Source organism: Scheffersomyces xylosifermentans, assembly GCF_036884685.1.
Source record: "Scheffersomyces xylosifermentans strain CBS 12540 chromosome Unknown RJT20scaffold_5, whole genome shotgun sequence".
NCBI lineage: Eukaryota > Fungi > Ascomycota > Pichiomycetes > Serinales > Debaryomycetaceae > Scheffersomyces > Scheffersomyces xylosifermentans.
Window position 1 is genome coordinate 1,404,090 of NW_027042943.1, and position 20,005 is coordinate 1,424,094.

At 39.5% G+C, this 20,005-nt stretch overlaps 5 protein-coding genes across 5 annotated transcripts; 4 read left to right on the plus strand and 1 right to left on the minus strand. All coding sequences in view use genetic code 12, as the record gives it.

Annotated features, from left to right (window-relative positions):
* On the plus strand, positions 1-1,207 carry RJT20DRAFT_50805 (WD40 repeat domain-containing protein). Its single transcript, XM_064920424.1, has one exon. It carries the CDS (start codon positions 162-164, stop codon positions 1,179-1,181), a length of 1,020 nt encoding a protein of 339 aa, XP_064773895.1. The 5' UTR covers positions 1-161; the 3' UTR covers positions 1,182-1,207.
* A 6-nt stretch (positions 1,208-1,213) lies between these two features.
* Positions 1,214-5,260, minus strand: RJT20DRAFT_156020 (uncharacterized protein; the record flags this gene model as incomplete). The annotated part of the gene is made up of 2 exons (XM_064919122.1): positions 1,214-2,305; positions 2,334-5,260. The coding sequence occupies 2 exons, from the start codon at positions 5,258-5,260 to the stop codon at positions 1,234-1,236; spliced, it is 3,999 nt and encodes a 1,332-aa protein (XP_064773896.1). The 3' UTR covers positions 1,214-1,233.
* A 1,368-nt stretch (positions 5,261-6,628) lies between these two features.
* Positions 6,629-8,754, plus strand: RJT20DRAFT_150870 (alpha-mannosyltransferase; the record flags this gene model as incomplete). Its single annotated transcript, XM_064919036.1, has 3 exons — positions 6,629-7,101; positions 7,138-8,530; positions 8,699-8,754. Exons 1-3 carry the CDS (start codon positions 7,039-7,041, stop codon positions 8,752-8,754), a joined length of 1,512 nt encoding a protein of 503 aa, XP_064773897.1. The 5' UTR covers positions 6,629-7,038.
* A 1,069-nt stretch (positions 8,755-9,823) lies between these two features.
* RJT20DRAFT_119924 (P-loop containing nucleoside triphosphate hydrolase protein) lies at positions 9,824-14,774 on the plus strand (the record flags this gene model as incomplete). Its single annotated transcript, XM_064915905.1, has 2 exons — positions 9,824-10,759; positions 10,835-14,774. Exons 1-2 carry the CDS (start codon positions 9,921-9,923, stop codon positions 14,772-14,774), a joined length of 4,779 nt encoding a protein of 1,592 aa, XP_064773898.1. The 5' UTR covers positions 9,824-9,920.
* A 963-nt stretch (positions 14,775-15,737) lies between these two features.
* Positions 15,738-18,947, plus strand: BRO1 (Bro1p; the record flags this gene model as incomplete). The annotated part of the gene is made up of 2 exons (XM_064921682.1): positions 15,738-18,229; positions 18,557-18,947. 2 exons carry the CDS (start codon positions 15,738-15,740, stop codon positions 18,945-18,947), a joined length of 2,883 nt encoding a protein of 960 aa, XP_064773899.1.
* Positions 18,948-20,005: the final 1,058 nt, after the last annotated feature.

Below are 20,005 nucleotides of genomic sequence, written 5' to 3' on the forward strand. Positions count from 1 at the left end.
ATGAAATTCAATAGCCATCTCGAAATGAGAGGTTCACGAATTTAGCATACCTCTCAAACCAGAACCGGTACTGCATATACCATACCATCTTAGACTCTTCAAAAATGTTATAATGGCATTAAATATCACAATTGATTGTGTTTTGTTACACCTTATTGATAATGTCAGTGGTAAAACGACAGAAGGTGGTCTCCTTAGAAAATGACTCTTTGGTGCTGTCCCAAAATCTGCGAGAAAAACTCGCTCTGTCGGTATTATATGACGAAGCAGTGAGCCTCGCAGGGCATGAAGGTCCTGTTCTTTCAGCTAAGTTTAGTAATAGTGGAAATTATATTGCTTCCAGTGGTATTGATAAGTCCATATTGCTCTGGAACTTACCTGTCGATGAACAGGAAGCTGACCCCAATTTTGGAGTTTTGAGTGGCCACCGCTCAGCTGTGACTTCAATATCTTGGTTGATAGATGATTCCACGATAGTTAGCAGTAGTGCTGACTCCACGGTGGGGTATTGGGATGCTGAAACAGGGACCAGAATACGAAAATGCAACGGACATAGGGCGGTAGTAAATCAGGTATCAGTTTCTAGTGATGGAACTGCCGTCAGCGTGGGAGACGATGGAACTGCTTTCCTATGGGATGTCAGGGAGAAGAATGCCATTGGACATGTTTCTGGAGAATATCCGTTATTGACAACTACTTTTGATCAAAAAGGCCACACAATTTTCTTCTCTGGTATTGATCCTACAATAAGAGTTCATGATATAAGGAGACTTGACAAGGAATTGTGGAATTGTTCTGCTCAAATTGAAGCGATTACCTCTCTAGCAATCAATAATGACGATTCAGTGTTAGTAGCCAGATCTATGGACGGATCGATCAAGACATACAGTGCTAAGGAGTATATCCCCGAAGGAATTTCGAGAGTCAGCCCTTATGTATATGAGGGTGCACCTTCAGGTTCGGAATTTCAATTGATACGAAGTGTATTTAGTACCGACAATATAACCATTTACTCTGGGTCAGAGGATAAAACAATTACGGCTTGGGACTTTGCCTCTCGCAAAATTACAAACAAATACACCGGTCACGAAGGGACCGTCATAGATGTAGATTACAATACCAAGTACAGAGTTGTCCTATCGTCTTCTACAGATGGAACGGTAATAGTTCGGGAGGTATAGTGGAGAAGTGGTAATATATGTATATTAGTGATCATGCCATTGTGTGATCATATTAGAATCTAACTTTCTTTGGAGGTGGGACTGAGTCGCGAATACGCGAATGTAACTTAAACCTCTTCTTTCTTGTAGCCTCTATGGGAGGAGCACTCTCTGGATCGACGAAATGATCTATATATGCTGCTTCAATCTGTTCTTTTTGCGCTTTCTCCCCCTTTGTCTTATTAAATTTGCTCAAGTTATCATTTGTGAAGAGATAGACTTTCCAATTCCTGACTTTTCCATAGTCAGGCAGTTCCACCAAGGTATCACTGTGATTTAATAGCGAATACTCCAGGTCATTTTCTTGGTTAAGATTCGTCGCCTCACTCAATGCTGGAGCCTTGAAGGGAGCGTATTCGGTCTCCCTGATATCATGGGCTAGAAATTTGTGCTTGAGAATATATTGCTGCATTCCTGTATCATCAATAACATATCTCCTCTTCGATGATTCCTCTTCTTCATCTTCATCCTTATTCTGCGCTTCTTGAGTTCTTCGTCTATAGATTTCCTCTTCCAAGGTCCCGCGGAGAACTAGAGTTTCAACATGAACATCTTGTGTCTGCCCAATTCTATGGGCTCTCTTAATTGCTTGTGCTTCAATCGACCTTTGCCAAACGGGGCTAATGAAATATACACGAGTAGCTGCAATTATAGTTAGCCCGTGCGCAGCAAGTCTTAGATCCATTATCAAAGTCACTCCACCCTGTAATTCGCTATCATACTCACTGAAAAGTGACAAGTTTCGAGCTCTTTGAGATGGGTTTATGAATGTGGCATAAAGAATGTAGTTTACCCCAAGCACATCTAAAAGTTCAGTGAGGTAATAGGCACTGTCTTCAAATTCAAAAAAGATCAAAGACTTCACTTTATCTCTCTGATGTTCCATTAATCTACTACCCAAATAAGATAGTTTTGCAGATGCAGTGCCTAATATTCTCGCCTTCCTTACAGAATCATTTAAATCTTCAATTACTGCCGAAAACTTTGAGTTGACTTCTTTAGTTATCACAAGTCCATCAACACCGTCTTCAGTTAATTGATCCTTAGGACTGGAGTTATGACGCTTTTTCGTATTGCTACTTCTTCTAGGAGTCGAAAAGATAGCCTTCTCACCTTCGTATTCTGGTAAAGTCCTTTACAATGTTTGGCACATTAATAGCGTTAGATATTGCCCCATTCTTCAAATTTGATTCAAAAACCTGATCAGCATCATGCTTGTTGAATCTCTCATTATTTCTCCTAACACTATCTTTCCAATATGTCTGCCAGAAAGGTTTTGAAACCTTTTCGAGTCTTTCTTTCAACACTTCTTCGTTATCCATCAGGAGGAACCTATTCTTGTAGTAGAATTCTTGTATGGCATTTAAATGAGGGGCACCGAATACGGCCATTTCCAAGTGTTGCCCGTTAACCAAATTATCCACAATTCCAGTACCAAAGTACTTAGTAAAAGCATCAGGCAAACCTTCAACAAAATAGTTCATTTCGTGAAGGAGAGCCGACGTCCTCCACCGAGCATTACTTAATGCTATTTTAGACGCTTCAATAGATGTTTTGATTAAGTTCAAATCATTAGTTGAGTATACGGAACTTCCATCTCGATTCTTCTTTTTTAAAGATATATTGCAGATATGAATAAGGGTCTCCACATCGTCTTGTTTGAATCCAGTCCAGTGAAAAGTGGCTCTTTGGAGATTGGTAATTAATCTCCTAAGCTGTTGTCTATTTGCTGGATGAAACATGTAATCAATGTCGGTTCTTTCTGATGAAACAGCATTAACCGCCAATACTGCAGTGAATAAGTTAATGGAAATCTTATTATGAAAAGAAGGCTCTAAGAAAACCGCTTCATGGTGCAATTGTGGAAGCTTTAAATCATCTTCTATATCAATAGAATTATGTCTCACGACTATTGAATTAAGTAAGTTCGCCAAACTGACATCAGAGCCATATATGTTGGAAGCCAATGGTTGGATAATCGTTTGACTCCAAAGCTTCGGACGTGAAAGGAATGGTTCAATTTTAAGAAAGTTGCCAATTATGGTGCCTAATTTCACTAGGTCTTCTCTTTCGTTAAACAGAGACTTCACAACGTATTTACTTTTCTTGGGACTTCTTATTGAGACATTAATATCATTCTGCTCTTCGTCCATGTACAAACTCGTCAATCCCGAAGTAGGAGTACCGGTCACGGCCCATCGCCTCTCAGCATGGATCGTTTTGCATAAAATACTTGTTTTAGACGACTTCGAATTCATACTATGCCCTTCATCAATAATTAACCTTTTCCAATAAACTCTATTCAAGGGGTTTTCTTCCAGTGACATATCCCCCACCTGCCTTGCCAAATATGAGTGCGTTACTATAATCAAATCAAACTTTATGAGCTCCTTAGGGTCCCTGGGAATTGTATTTGTATAAGTTCCTCTCTTAGTATCTACATTCTTTCTGAACTGATTCGATATGAAAAGCTTCAGTAGGTAGTTAGAGGATATGTGCTTGTTAAGTTCAGTATTCCACTGGTGGAATAAATTATCTGGAACTATAATAATGGTTGTATTGCAAAGGTATAATGTCCTGAAACTTTGTTCATCTTCTTCGGCAGCGGCTTTGCTTCTTCTTGTAGACCTCTTTCTAGTTCTCAATACAAAAGGCGATTCATATTCTTTGTTTACTAATGGTATTTGAAAATACCCAGGATCTTGGAGCAATATCAGGACCACCGAAGGTGGTAGATCAGAAGCATAATATCTCCAAGGCAAAGAGTTCTGATTTACACATTCCTTGCATATGTTTACCAAAGACATGACTTTTTGAGGAGGAGGGGCATTTAATGGTCTCAATATATTTTCCTCGTCTAGCTCTAATTCTTGTAGTTCAGGTTCCTCTTTCGGGCCACGAAGAAGAAGATCATCTGGAACCTGAGAGGAATCATTTTTGGTAAGACATATCAAACTTAGACAAATTAAAGTCTTACCCAATCCCATATTTTCCGCCAAAATACCACCACGAGGTAAAGTAAATATCTCTGGTTTTATATGGAGAGCGTATGTCATTATATCAAGATAAGAATTCCTTCCTGGGCCACGAAGCTTGACAAAGTTCGGAGAAAGTGATTTCTCTACAAAAGATTCTTTTTCAAACATTTTTGCGATTGATCTGATCTGAAATGGATACAAGGATGTTTTGACTCCCTCTATCACCTTTTCAGAGTTTGTTGGAATACTGGCCGTTAGTCGTATTAATACATCTTCTGAGTTGGGGACGTAATCTTTTCTATTCTTAGCTAAATGCTTTCCCTTGTATTTTTCAAGACTCGGTGACGTTATCTGATCATATATTTCGTGGACTCTGGTGGCCAAAGAGGGTATTTTAACTTCCAGGTCATCTTTAGGCTCTTCACTATATTTTTCATTGCATGTCCATCTGTGAACATGAAAGTTCAATTTTGATGTTGATGGCTCTGGGCGATTTAAGGTCTTAAATGCTCTTGCATCAATTAATAAATGGTGTTGTTTCACAAACTTTTCAAAGTCTATTTCGGCGTCACCTGCTGCCCATCCACTATCTGAATAGTCCATATGTTTAATTAGATAACACCAACTTTTCTTAAACCGCTTTTCTATATGAAGATTTTTTGGTTTACTGTTTCGCCATTCATGAAAGAACCTTGAACCATCCACATCAGTGGGTAATCCGTATATCCGGACTTTGTACATCACCAACACTTCATTTCTATATTTAACAGTGAAAGTCTTGTAAGTTGCCATAGCATAGCGAAAGTTAATCACCAATTGCAAATCAAAGAGAATAGGATTGAGTTCGCCGTTGCAGACATACATTAGAAAGTTTATATCCAACCATTTCCATTGTGAATCGCTAACCAGTTCATGATGATGTATTGGTAAACCTCCAAGATCTGATTTGTGGAGAGGCAAATTGAAGAAGATCAAGGTACCTACTGGAACTAACTTCGAAAGATCATTGGAAATTTCCACTATGTGTTGGATATTCGACGTTTTGTTGAGGTCAACCGACATACAGTGACATTGGATATCAAAGTTTATCTTAATAAATAAAATAGTAATGAATGAATGGAATACCAATTGTCTGTATATACGATATTGATGTCGGATGTCGCAGAAGACGGTGATGATAAATATGCGACATTACGCTTGTCGGGAAAGATTTTCTTTCGCCGATCTCGCTTCAGAAGAGATAGGGAAGAAGCATGTATCGAAACCTTGTTCTGCTTAATTTGCAGACTCAGTTGTCCACACTATGTATGTCTGTCGGTTGTTTCTAAAAGAGAACCGGTGAGCTACCAGGAACACAGCCAGAGGAGAATTATATCTGAAGAAGATCGTTTGAACGAGCGCTTCACACTCTTATTAATGAAATCTCAACTTTCATATTTAGCTAAGCTTTAATATTATGGTGATGTACATCTTTACAAAGCTAATGATGTGGTATATACAGTACTTCTTCCACCTGATCTTGCAAGCCTGTAAGTAATTTTGATAAGGGCTGCGTTTGCAGGCAGCCTTTGCTGGCTTTGTGGCCAAAGACAATCGCAGAGAGACCACTGAAAGAAAATGGTACCAGAAATTATGTACCAAAATAACCTAAACTGTGATCAATGTTAGACGAATGAAGTAGATCTGTTCTTCGACTGGTATCCTTGGCACCAAAATGTCAAATTGTTCTTTATTATAAAGCTTATATAATCCAACAAAAAATAGAAAAGACGGCAGTAAATAATCCAATCTCCTTTGATAAGTTATTCGCTATCGACAAAAGCGCCGATCTGAGCTGAAGAATATTCAAAACATGTTCAAAGTGGCCCATGTGGGCTCGCGCCATGGTTCCTCCACTATCTGTCATACTAAGGGCTCTAAAAATTTGAATTAAATGTGGTTGCATGGTGCAGGAATTATATGCAAGTCCAAAAGGTGCATTATTACAATAGATTGGGCGAGCCACGGATAACACAATTAAGGTTGCCGCCCTCAAGCCACATGCTGTGTTAATTCTATGAAGAGAATCTCCATTAACCAAAGGATTTTTCAAGATACTGCCTTTACTCATGTTACTATAGAGAATTTCGTCCAAGCTTTCATTCGACGTTAGAAATATTCGCTCAATTTGCCAAGTCCTGCGCTTGTTTGAGAAGAGGAGAATTGGCAATTTTCTGCAATTAAGCCACTCACAAGAGCCTTCTCGGCGCACTCTAAGGCGCACAACATGCATATAAATGCTTTTAATGCATGCACAATCACTATATCCAGTGCCATTAAAGCTGCTAAAAAAAGATTGCACATATCAAGTACATTTCATGCCAGTCTTCATGATTGGCAAATCCGTGAACATTTTTATACCTTATAAAATAAAAAACCCATTCCCTAAGTGGTGACTTTCCATTTTCTTTTTCCATCACATTATCGTGATCGTATTATTATCACTAAACTTCGTGTTTTCATTGTATTTCACTTGCCATACAGGTTATTCTCTCAGTACTGATGTATTCTTAGTCTTGTGGCATGTTAACTCAACATTTGATGTGGTTTTTAACCTCCCATCTCCTTGCCACTAATAGAGATACTGCTTCTCAGAAATCTTTACCCTTAAAAAATTAAACTATAGCGATTATAGTTTCCTTTATGAAGGCACACCTGCTTAAAATTTTATTCACGGTTGTAATTTCTATGGTAATTTCTCTGTGTCCTATTTTTTTATCCTCGTGTGTCAGTTTACCCTTAGTAGTTAATCTCTGTTTATTGATCTAACTTGAATTATAAACAACATCTCCTATTGAGTCATGATAGGGATATCAGGGCACAAGACAAAGGTACTTGTGGGTCTTTTTATCCTTGTTCTCCTCGTAATTGAAACGCCTTTTATTGTTTCATTTTCGAAGCAGAATATCAACTACTTCAAGGACGCTGATGATGAATACCACGAAGAACCCTCTGAGGCCCATGTCGGCCATGGTGTGATTGGTGACTCGAAGTCTTCCCACGCCTTCTGGCACGAAATCTTTACCTTGTTCAAGGATAACGGTATCCCAATGGAAGACGACAAAAACCCATGGATTAAATACAAATATGACACGAGAAACTTTGGCAAAACCAGAATAGCTTTATTAGACAGAGCAGACATTTCGGAAGAACACTTTAATATGATAAAGAATAAGCACACCAAAGTTGTCGAAGGGTTACCAGACACTTTACCTACTTCTGTTTATAACAGTGGTAAGAAGGGTATTGTGATGACAGGAGGAGGTTTCTTCTCATGGTTATCTTATTTGTCTATTTTGCAGTTGAGAGATCTCGGTTCCAAGTTGCCCATAGAAATCGTCTTACCTGAATTCAGTGACTACAAGAAAGAAAAGGACTTCTGTGACAAAATTTTGCCAAAGTATAACGCTAGGTGTATCATAATTCCGGAGGAGTTAGGATTAACAGAAGAGCACACCGACTGGGAATTCAAAAAATTTCAGTACAAAGGATTGGCCCTTTCTTTAACTTCATTTCAGCACGTTTTGATGTTGGATTCCGATAATTTTCCTGTAGCAAACCCTGATAGCTTTTTTGATGCTCCAGTTTACAAAGACCATGGTATGGTATTGTGGCCGGATTATTGGAAGAGATCTATGTCTCCCCGATACTACGAAATTGCGGGACAGGAGATAAACTATAACAAGAGGGTGAGAAGCTCTGCTTATGACTTCATCACTCCCCAAAAATTATATTCTCATGAGATGGACAAGGTGGATTTGCATGATTTGGAAGGAACAGTCCCAGATTTGTCAACTGAATCTGGACAATTATTGATAAACAAGGAAACACACGGGAAGGCATTATTGTTATCACTTTACTACAACACATACGGCCCTCAGGTGTACTATAAATTGTTTGCACTTGGAGCACGCGGAGAGGGCGATAAAGATACTTTTGCAGCCGCCGCTGTGGTTACAAAATCCAAATTCTATCAGGTAAAGTCGTACATCCACCCATTCTTCTTCTACAACGGTGACACCTACAAGGGAACGGCAATGGGTCAACATAACCCTGAGTTGGACTACAAATTGTTCACTAAGCAATATTCCATTTTATCCAAGGATAAAAAGAATCAGATCATGGACTCTGAAGAACAAGTCCAACTTTTGAAGAAATTCGATGAAGAATTCTTCTACAAAACAGACAAGGTTCCTATGTTTACTGTCCACTGCAATATTTATAAAATTGACCCGGCCATGTACATGTCAAGAAGTGGCTACTTGTACAATTCCAAGTTTAAAAGATTGGAACGTAGATTCTACAATAATTTCAAATACAAGCAGGATGGCCAAGAAGTGGACTTCGAGTTGAAGAGATGGAAGTTGGTCCAAAAAATTGCTTGCGAGCAGAAAATCGGATTCTCGTTATTCGAAGGCCAAAACATGGACAGAATTTGTGAATTTATCGGCAACACCATAGAATGGTTAAAGCTTGATGAGCTGAAAGCTCCATATGAGAAAAAGAAAGGCGAGTGACTTAAACATGTTCATCTGTATACTAGAATATAATGTGATAGACCTACACTGAATATAAACATTTCAATGAATTTAAATGAATAAACAAGATTATCCCACGGTGTTCAGCTCCACAAATTCTTCAATGTACCAGGCTGGTAGTACTTTTAGAGGAGAATTTAAGGGTCTGTTCATCGGTCTAATTGCAGCCAGCGCTTCTTTTCTCCAATGGACTTCCATGAACCATGTTCTCTCATGCCAGGAGAATGGGTCCGTCTACAGATTTTCATATCCTCTACCTTCATATCATAGACTGCAAAAACAAGGAAAATACAATAGCATTAAAAAAGTGTTGCAATACAGCGATTGTTCGCGGAAGTACCACAAGAATAACAATAGGTTTCGCATAGTAATAGTGCAGGCACGGCTCTTGAGCTATTTTACCAAGAAATTGACTTATGACATGACATTTCAAGTGCCAAAAGGGTTTAGATCTTTCTCGTGGCGAACTTACCCAAAAATGACATATATTGAAATACCCCGTGTGATAGTTCCAACTCCCCCATTGCTCATTATCTATAGTAAAGACTCATTCGTAAACATTGTAAGATCAAAGGGGCAAAATGTCACTAAAGTAAACCCTTCAATTGCACCGGTTAAAGAAATACTGCCTTCTGATGTGTTTTTCCGGAGTTTAGTCCTGAATCAACCTTAAAAGCCCTTGAATGCTGTCATTGACACTTCTTTTGTTGATGTCGCGTTGCATAGTTTGTTCTATGCCAATGAGTCAATGCGGAAATACATCTCTTTTGGGACTCAGTTGCGATACTCAGTCATAATATCCTGCACCACAGCTATCTCCGCTATGCCCATCCCGTCGTATGGCTAAATGACGACTGAAGTGGCTCATTAGGGCCGTGTCTACAGGGCCAATGTGCAAATTGTGGACAATGGTGAGGGAACTTTAGACCAATAGGAGACGGTTCTGGTGCTATTATGCTGGAATTTGCATCAGGCGATAAAAAATTCTATCTTTTAGTAGCACCGTGCGTAATCGCGTACCTTTAATTGTAGATAGCGAATTTTCATTTTCATTAAATATACTTAAATGTATATATAGAGTTGAAGTTCTTCAATCGGCTAAACTTTTCTTGGAGAAGTCCTGAAAGGACGACTATTGACCCACTATGTCACAACAGATACTACATTTGCTTAACAGCATCGATATCAACAACGGGGTGGTAGCAAGCAATGGTACGGCTCTATCATCTTGCTCCTTGGTAGATTCCATAGCTCGACCACTCTATGATCCCCATAAAAATGCTTTAAACCCTTGTTTCCTAAGCTCTGTAAACTTCCTTTTCAACGTGGCCATCAGTATAGCCGCAATCTATCAAATTGTGGTATTGTTGTTTTTCAACAGCTTTGGTCCATACAAGATAAAATACTCATTTGGTTCTCCATTCCAAATAAAGAGTGTTGGAATTTTTCAACTTGTGAAATTGAACCTGGTACTTTTGCAAGCAGTATTAACTGCCAGTATATTGTCTTTGACTTTCGTATCCTTTGAGAATATAACATCGCAGAACACACTTTTCAGTGTCTTCTCACTTGCATTCATTGTGCTTCCTTTGCACGTTATAGAACTGACTCGCTCAATTATCCCTAGTGCATCCTTATTAGTCTACTGGTTATGGTATTCATTCAGCTATCTCATAATATTAATCCAGGATTCATTTTCAGCGCAAAAGATCTTTCTTCCAGCTAATGACAAGTCATTAGCTTCTTTGATCTATGTCATTGAGATTGCCTTGTTTTTGAATTCTGTCTCCATATTGGCACTTGAAACAGCTTTATACAAGCCTTCATTGGAATTGCTTGATTATTACAAATTGAACGATTGGGATTTTAGCTCAGTGCGTCATCTTTTTTCAGAGTTATCTTTCTACTGGCTTAAGGACACAATAAGTAGTATATATGAAACAAATACCGTGGAGCTCAAGGATGTTCCTTCAGCTCCAGTAACGTTCAAAAGTGTACTCACCTATGAGAAGTTGATTACCGGCTTTAACAAGGCTAAGGCAAAAGCAGAGAAGAAAAGAGAAAATAAACTCAAGAAAATCGCTAAGCCTACAGAAGAAGACAAGAAGTTACCTTGGTTTTCCCTTTTCTTGGTTTTGTTTAAAGTGCATTGGTTTCTTTTAGCAAAAGCCTTTATAATAGATCTTTGTGAAATGTTGTTTTCCTTTGGACAGGCTTTCTTATTCCAAAGATTTATTATTTACTTCAGTAATGCCAGCTTGGGCACCAAGGATGGCGATAGATCTCAGCCAGTAATAACTGGTATTGCAATTGCTACAGGTATCTTCCTATGCGCGGCATGTAGATTCATCAGTACAAACAGATACTACGTTTGCTTCTTCACAGGAAGAAGTAAGATGCAATCATCATTAATCAGTTTCGTTTACCAGAAGGCACTTAGACTTTCACCAGGAGCCAGAAAGGGAAAATCTACTGGTGACATTGTTAACAATCTTTCTGTAGATGTTTTTGCTGTTGCTGACATACCAAGATTGGTTGAAGCTCTGACAATGCCAATTAGATTGATTCTGTCCTTAGCTGCACTTTACAAGATTATCGGACCTTCTAGTATTTCTGGTTTTGTTGCCGCAGCAATCCTTGTACCTTTGAGTAGCAAAGTCAGTACATCCATCTGGACTCTTTACAATGACAGTATGACAATTAGAGATGAAAGAACCCGTTTAACTTCGGAAATTTTAAACTCAATCAAGAGTATTAAACTTTACTCTTGGGAAAAACCTATGTTGGAAAGACTATTCTCTATAAGAAACGACCGTGAATTGGTATTGGCAAAGAGAATTGGTATTTTCAATGCTTGCTCTATGTTCTTATGGTCCTGTATTCCTTTTGTGGTTTCTTGCGCATGTTTGGTAACGTTTGCTTATCTTTCCAATGTTGCATTGGTTCCTTCTATCGCTTTCCCAGCTTTAACCTTATTTGAAATTTTATCCGAGCCAATTTTATTACTTCCAGATTACCTTGCTCAAGTGGTTGAAATCAATGTCTCATTAAAAAGATTGAGAGAGATGTTCTTGTTAGAAGAATTGGAAGTTGGTATTGTTGAAAGATCGGAAGATGCCCTTGGACGAGATGATGTCGCCATAAAGGCAGAAAACGCCACATTTACTTGGAGCACTGAAGAGAAGATCGCTAGCGAAGACATTGAGAATGATGCAGAGTCGGAAGACACTAACAACATTGCCCTAGAGGATATCAACTTCACCGCTAAAAAGGGTCAATTAACTTGTGTTGTTGGAAGAGTGGGCAGTGGTAAAACTACACTCATTCGTGCCTTGCTTGGAGAGATTCCCTTAAAGAAGAGTGAAAACACCCATGTTAAAGTGAATGGAACTATAGCCTATTGTTCGCAATCTCCTTGGATTATGAATGCTTCTGTTAAGGAAAACATCCTTTTTGGTTGCAGGTATAATAAATTCTTTTACCAACGTACAATCGAAGCGTGCCAGTTACTTAGTGATTTTGAAGTGTTGCCTGACGGAGACAGGACTATTGTTGGTGAAAAGGGAATATCCTTAAGTGGTGGCCAAAAGGCTAGAGTTGCTCTTGCCAGAAGTGTTTATGCTCGTGCCGATGTGTACTTCCTAGATGATGTTTTATCTGCTGTTGATGCCCATGTGGGTAAGAGAATCACAAATGAAGTTTTAGGTCCTAACGGTCTCCTTGCTTCCAAGACTGTTGTATTGGCTACCAATGCTGTAAATGTTTTACATCAGGCTCACGAAATCGTTTTATTGAAGAAAGGAAAGATCGTGGAAAGAGGAAACTTTGACGAAGTTATGGAAAAGGGCTCCGATTTAGCCGAATTGATAAAAGAATTTGGTTCAAAGAAACAGGAAGGTGAGGATGACGGAGAAAGCTCGATTGAAGCTGAAACTGCCATCGTTGAATCTACTCGTTCTGAACTGATCCTGTCCACAGAAATCACTGGATATACGCCTAAAGAAGCTGGAAGAGATGGTATCGAGCATTTGGAAGGATTGGAAAGAATTGAAACAAATAAATCGTTAAGGAGAGCAAGTTTAGTATCGTTTGCACATGATTACGAAGATGATGAGGAAGAAGCTCTTGTCAAGAAGAGTGCACAATCTGAAGAAAAAGGCGCTAAAGGTGAAGTTAAGCTTAGTGTGTATTTGGAATACTTCAAAGCTTGTAATTACTCATACCTTGTATTTTACGTTTTGTGTTTCGGCTGTAATGTTGCAGCAGGTATTCTGGCCAACTACATTTTGAAATATTGGTCTGAAAAGAATCTCGATGCTGGTCATAACGTCAGTCCAATCTTATTCTTATCAATCTATGCTGGTTTAGGAATATCAGCTGGTTTGTTTACTCTATTCGGATCAATGATTGTATGGGTATTCTGTGTTGTCCGTGCTTCCCAATACTTCCATGACAAAATGGCGAACAGTGTGTTAAGATCTCCAATGTCCTTTTTTGAAACTACTCCAGTTGGAAGAATAATCAACAGATTTGCAGATGACATAAATGTTATCGATCAACAAATTATCTGGTCTTGTTTAGGGTTTGTGGACTACCTTATGAATGCTCTAGGATTGATCTCGGTTATCGTTTACAACTTACCCTTGATGTTCTTTGTCATCGCAATACTATTTGTAATCTACAACCAGGTCAGAAGTTATTTTATCCCAGCTTCAAGAGAGCTTAAGAGATTGGCCAGTGCCCAGAAGAGTCCAATTTTCTCTCACCTTCAGGAGTCTGTTGCGGGTGTAGAGACAATCAGAGCATATGGTCAAGAAGATAGATTTATTTTTAAGAATACTGGTAACATTGATAACTTGGTTCGCCTAACTTTCATGAATGTTTGCTGTAACAGATGGTTGTCCATGAGGTTACAAAGTATTTCCGCTTTCATCGTATACACATCCACATTATTGATTTTGGCTACCTTGGGGACACTGAGAGAGTTAAGTCCTGGTTTAGTTGGATTTATCATGATTAACGCTTTGAGTATTACAGGTACGTTGAACGCCATTATCAGATTTTGGGCAGATATTGAAACAAGATCGGTTTCTGTGGAGAGAGTTATAGAGTACTGCAATTTAAAACCGGAAGCCGCAACAATAGTTGAAGATCACAGACCGGTAGAATCCTGGCCAGAAACCGGGGCAATCTCATTCAAGAACTATACCACTAAGTATAGAGAGAATTTAGACCCCGTGTTAAAGGACATCTCTATTGATATTAAGCCAAGAGAAAAGATTGGTATTGTTGGAAGAACGGGAGCTGGTAAGTCTACCCTCTCACTTGCAGTATTCAGAATCATCGAACCTACTGGAGGATATATTGAGATTGACGGGGTGAACACTAGTACTATAGGACTTTATGATTTAAGACACAAGTTAAATATCATCCCCCAGGATGCACATGCCATCGAAGGATCAGTTAGACAGAACTTGGATCCTTTTGACCAGCACACAGATGAGGAGTTATGGAAGGTTTTGGAAATGGCTCATTTAAAGGAGCACATTGCGCAAATGAAAACAAAAAAGGAAGCCAAAGAAGACGAAGAGGTGGACCCTACAGCAGAAGTTGAATATGAAATTGGCCTTGCAGCCAAAGTCCAGGAGGGTGGCTCGAACTTGTCATCCGGACAAAGACAGTTGTTATCTCTTGCAAGAGCATTGTTAAATCCTTCAAGGGTCCTTATTCTTGACGAGGCTACTGCAGCCGTCGACGTCCAAACAGATAAAATTATTCAGGAGACGATTAGAAAGGAATTTAACGACAAGACAATTTTAACAATCGCACATAGACTTGAAACAATCCTTGACAGTGACAGAGTATTGGTATTAGAAAGAGGTGAAGTAAAGGAGTTTGATGCTCCAAAGGCATTATTATCCAATGAGGACAGTATGTTTTACTCACTTTGTAAGGAAGGAGGATACCTCAATAACCTTGATATCGACAAATTAAAATAACCAGGCCCTCAATTTATAGAAAATATTTATTATTAACAAAAAAAGGAGAAATATTAAAATTTATAAAAACCATCAACACCATAATTCTTCCTCTGTCTCAGTTCTTCTACCATTCTACAAAAGGTCTATCATGCTCAATTCTAGTGCATAACTTTCGTAGTCCTCATATGGACTACTTTTATTGAAGATTTAACTTATATGATCTTATTGGCTTTCTTGTGTTTACATTTCTATATCCGAATAAATGGTACATCAAACTCACTTAGTGTAAGAAGACTCTTGTAGAAATGGGTTTCGCATTGGAAGTGTTGTACACATTTTCTTACCAATTTGTTAGAATTGCTGCGAAAAATGGAAAATCTTAAAATTTCATTAGTCAGTTTCTGGAGGCCATGCATCCATTTCCAATTCTATAGTACACCGATAGAGAAATATTGTCTGTCCTTTCGGGTCCTTTCCCTGGTATCTCATTCTATCAGCCAACCTAGATAATAAATTGGGCATATATTCAATACTTCCATGCCATGGCCCGACACAGCCTTACCCCCAGACTGTCCCCAGATCTCTGCGACTTAGCCAATCCAGCAACATAAATAAAACCACTCGAGTCTGAAACACAGTTAGTTCCACCAAACTTTTCCAAAACACCAATAAAATAACTTAACTTCACTTCTCAAAAACTCTTTCCTATCACAACGGCTACTTTTCTTCCATTTCTCTCCATTCCTCCCATTCCTCCCATTCCTCCCCATTTCTCCCATAATCTCCCATAATCCCCTATCTGTTCACATCCCCCATTATATACATTACTAACAAGAACATCCTCCTGCAGACAAAGACACCCCGTATCGATCCTTTCGAAATGTGACGGCGGCTAATGAATGGTTCTTGCTGGTTCTTCTTCACACAACCATATTGATCTTGGACTAGAGAAAACAAGCTGAATCTATTGTGTGCTTAGCCATGAAAACCCATCTTCTCGTCATTCCGACGAAAAAGGCCGAAGAAGTCAATTGGACAAAGCCTTTGAATAACTATCTACTTTCCATCTATGGCACTACCTCAGAGTACTCTGAGGATCTTGGAGCATTCAACAAGCTTCGCCAGGACATCAGAGGTGTCAATGCCGATAAAACAGGCATTAGGCTATACTATAAGTACTACAGTCAAGTAGAATTGCTTGATTTACGTATTCCCTTTGGGTCAGTCAACAAGCACAAGAAGATCACATTTGAATGGTACGACGCCTTCCACCCAACAACTTCTCATAAACAGGGTGCATTACCATTCGAAAAGGCCAATGTTCTCTTTAATTTGGGAGCACTTTTATCGAAATATGCTTCAATTAGATACGAGGAGTCACAAAGAAGTGTTTCCGGTTCCGACGAGGCATCTACCAAAGAGTCTATTCAACTTCTCCAGCAAGCAGCTGGAATATATCAATTTTTGAATGAAAACTTCCTCCATGCTCCATCTTTGGACCTTCATCAAAACACAGTAAGATTCTTGGTGAAGTTAATGCTCGCCCAAGCTCAGGAAGTATTTGTCTTAACTGTTATCAGTGGAGATCTTGAAGGCAAAAAGAATTCGCTTATTGCCAAACTTTGTAGATCTGCTTCAGTGCATTACGAAGAGTGTTACAATATGGTTGCGATGGTTCCAACAACTGTTGGTTCCAATTTCAATGACTTTGCCATAGTTGATTCTGAACCAGAAGAGGGTTTCTTAGAGCACCCAGAGAACGAAGACGAAGGACCAGAGGAAAACTCTACACAAGTTGTAGCCCGCTTGGACCTGACCTGGGTTCCGACAGTGCGTTTCAAGATGTATTTTTACAAGCTGTTGGCTTATTATTTCAATGGTATGCAGCTAGAAGCCACTAGAAAATACGGAGAAGCCTTGGCCTACTATACAAAATCCAAAGAAATTCTAGATGAGATCACAAGCCATAATTTGAAAGGACTCTCAAAACCCTCTTCCAGCGAAGGCTATGATTTATTGGATAACTTCAAGTACCAGAAAGATGCGATTGGAATCAAGTTGACCGATTTAACAAAAGACAACGATCTCATCTACCATGATATCATTCCATCTCTAGTGACATTACCCGATATCAAGCCTTTAGATTCTACCAAGCTGATTCCAATTACACAGAACGCGGTTTTCCAAGAGATCAACGAGAGTAATTACAACAATTTCTTAAATAATGTTGTCCCTATTAACATTCATGAGTTATCCAGTTTCTACTCCGAAGAAAAGTCTCAATTTTTGCGTAACGAATTGGATGCTGTGGATGTGTCGAATGAAGAGACTTCTTCAGTATTGGAGTACTTGAAGTTGCCAAAAGCCTTGGTTACTATAAAAGAACTAATAAGTACGAATGTTGACCATGGTTCTTTAGGACAAGGAAAGGGAATTCGAATTGATCCAAGAATAGAAGGAATTGCTAGTGAAATTGCGTCTGAATACCAGAACGATTTGAAGCACAAAGATAGAATAGCCCAATTGAGAAAGGACATCTACGAAAATATTGCAAGTAGTGAGAAAATTGCCTCCCAACAAGTTTCAGAGTCTTTGAATAAATACAAAGAGGACTTGATAAAACTTAAGAAGTCATTATATGATGCTACAAACTCGGATACAAAGCTTCTTGCGATGATATCCGACAATTGGCTGTCCATATATGCAACTTTAGGTCAAGGTCCCAATTCAGATGCGTTTAAGAACCTTTTTAAAGCAGGTCCTACAAAATCCCCTCTGGATAAACCGGAAGTCAGCTTGTTGGATTTGGACGAATCTCAACAAACTGCGCCAACAGATAAAATCAATGCTCAAATCAAGGTCATTGAAGATATTTTGCACGACTTGAATGTAATTAAGTCAAACAAAAGCAAGTTGATTGAAACGTTAAAGACTCAGATCCACAATGACGACATCTCCGATATCTTGATTTTAAATAGCAAGATGAAATCCAGCAACGAAATTAAGACGATCATTTTCCCAGAAGAGTTGAAGAAATTTCAGCCTTATAATGAGGATTTGGACAAGCTCATCGAGAAGGAGAAGTCTTTCCTTGCTGACTTGAAAGCGGAGTGGAATAAATTGTCGTCGAACCCAGAGATCAAGAATATCCAATCATCGAAAGTCTTTGAGGATCAATTGATCGCCGATCAAAGTTCTAAGATCAGTACTTTCTATAACGACATCTGGAAAAAGTACTCGGTAGGATTGAAGAAAGGAGCTGATTTCTATTTCAACTTGCTTAGCTATGCTATCAACTTGAAAGAGAATATCCAAATTGAAGCGGAACGAGCAGCCATCAAACCAAGAGGTTCTCTTAGTGAAAACTTTTCAGGGTTGAATTTGAACAACGACTACGGTTCCCAACAACAGCTACACCCACAGCAGAGTTATGGGTACCTGAATCAGCAGCCTCCCCCACCATCTAGACCACAGTATACTCAGCCTACTGCATCGTATAGCCTGAGCCAGAATACCGGACCATATAATCTGAGACAGAATACTGGACCTTACAACCAAAGCCAAAATACTGGACCGTACAGCCAGAGCCAAAATACTGGAGGTTACAATCAGGAACAAAGGGCGCCATACCACCAAGAGCAGCAACAGCAGCCCTCGTCTTACAACCAGGGTCTGCAGCCATCGACTCCATATAACCAAGGCCAAAATGCTAGACCATACAATCAGAACCAACAGCAGTATCATCCCCAAGACCACCAACCCCCTCAGTTCAACCGTCAACCAACTTCCAATTCTTACAGTCAAGGGTCGTACTTCTCAGGCGCTGCTCCAAACATATCTGATCTGTACCGCCAGCAGGCGGCTCCACCAGTAGCCCAGGCTTCTAGGGGAAGTTTCAGTCAATATTCTCAAGCACAAGCTCCAAACCCTTCATCATACTCACGCCCTCCACCGCTTCCACCAAAGACACTCGAGCATCAAACTCTGGGTCCTCCATTACCACCTCAGCCACAACAATATTCGCAGGCACCCTCGCAGGCTTATGGGTCCCCACAACCAAGTAACACAAACCAGTATAACTTGCAACCACCGGCGGATAGCTCAAACCCAAATGGAAATCCAAATGATTTGATTTATAACCAACCGTCTAAGTATCTGCCAAACATGTACCAGTTTTTCTCTAATAATTAGGCTTTCTCAATTCAATATCGACGCAATACGAGGCTAACTAGAATAGGAGACCGGCAATGACACAAGTTTAATCATTTGTAGACTACACAACAACTGTAGATAGAAGATCATTGAGCTTAACTAGTGAATTCAAGTTCAAAGCGACTGCACGAGGTATATTTCGCATACAAAGATAATTTGCAGCAACTACTACCTGTAAGACGCCTTTAACTGCGGCGTGGAGTCATAACAAGATGTTTTCTGCAACAACAGACCTAACGAATATACTCTACACACACATAGAAAGCATTCTGCATTCTGCATTCTCCTCCTTTTCTTTCTTTTTTTGCGCCAAACGGTTGCTGCTATTAAAGTGATACCTTGCCATATTCTGCACCAGACACTCCTTCAACTGATGCAATTAGACCGGATTCGGATAAAGGGGTCTATAATCACCACCCGCATTTCCAACTAAGTTACCGCTCGCGCATTCTGATTTTATCTACTATCCTTGGCGACATACTCCAACTCCAACTGTATCCTCAACCCCATAAAATCGTACTGTACCAAGAACTCTCTCATCCCCCTTCCTCAAAACCTCGTGTCACACCACTCCTCCCATTGCTCGCAATCAGAATCCTCAACTTTTGGCGTTCCCTCCTGCAGCCCCACGGTCCATTAACTTTCCCTTTTGGGAGAAATGTCAATAAATTTCTAGGCCCGTTTGGCGTTATTTTCTTTACTTCTATTTGAAATGGCTACTAAATATGTCTCCGATATGGGAATGGAAGTTCCATGGAATCTGTGTGTTTAAAATCATGTATGTAAGCAATGTCGCTAATATCCAATAGCTAATCGGTAAGAGGTGGGTATGCTATGCAATATGTAGGGTTATTTCTGTTTAATGGGTTATCTCATCCACTAATCAATATGTCATATACACTGTACCCATTTCACCCAACCAAACTATACTATGGGTCGACGGATCCTTGGTTCAGAATAGTCTCCCCACTGCATTCTTGCTACAACCCCACTATACCCCGTAGACATCTTCCATAACACATCACCTCGGACTCGCT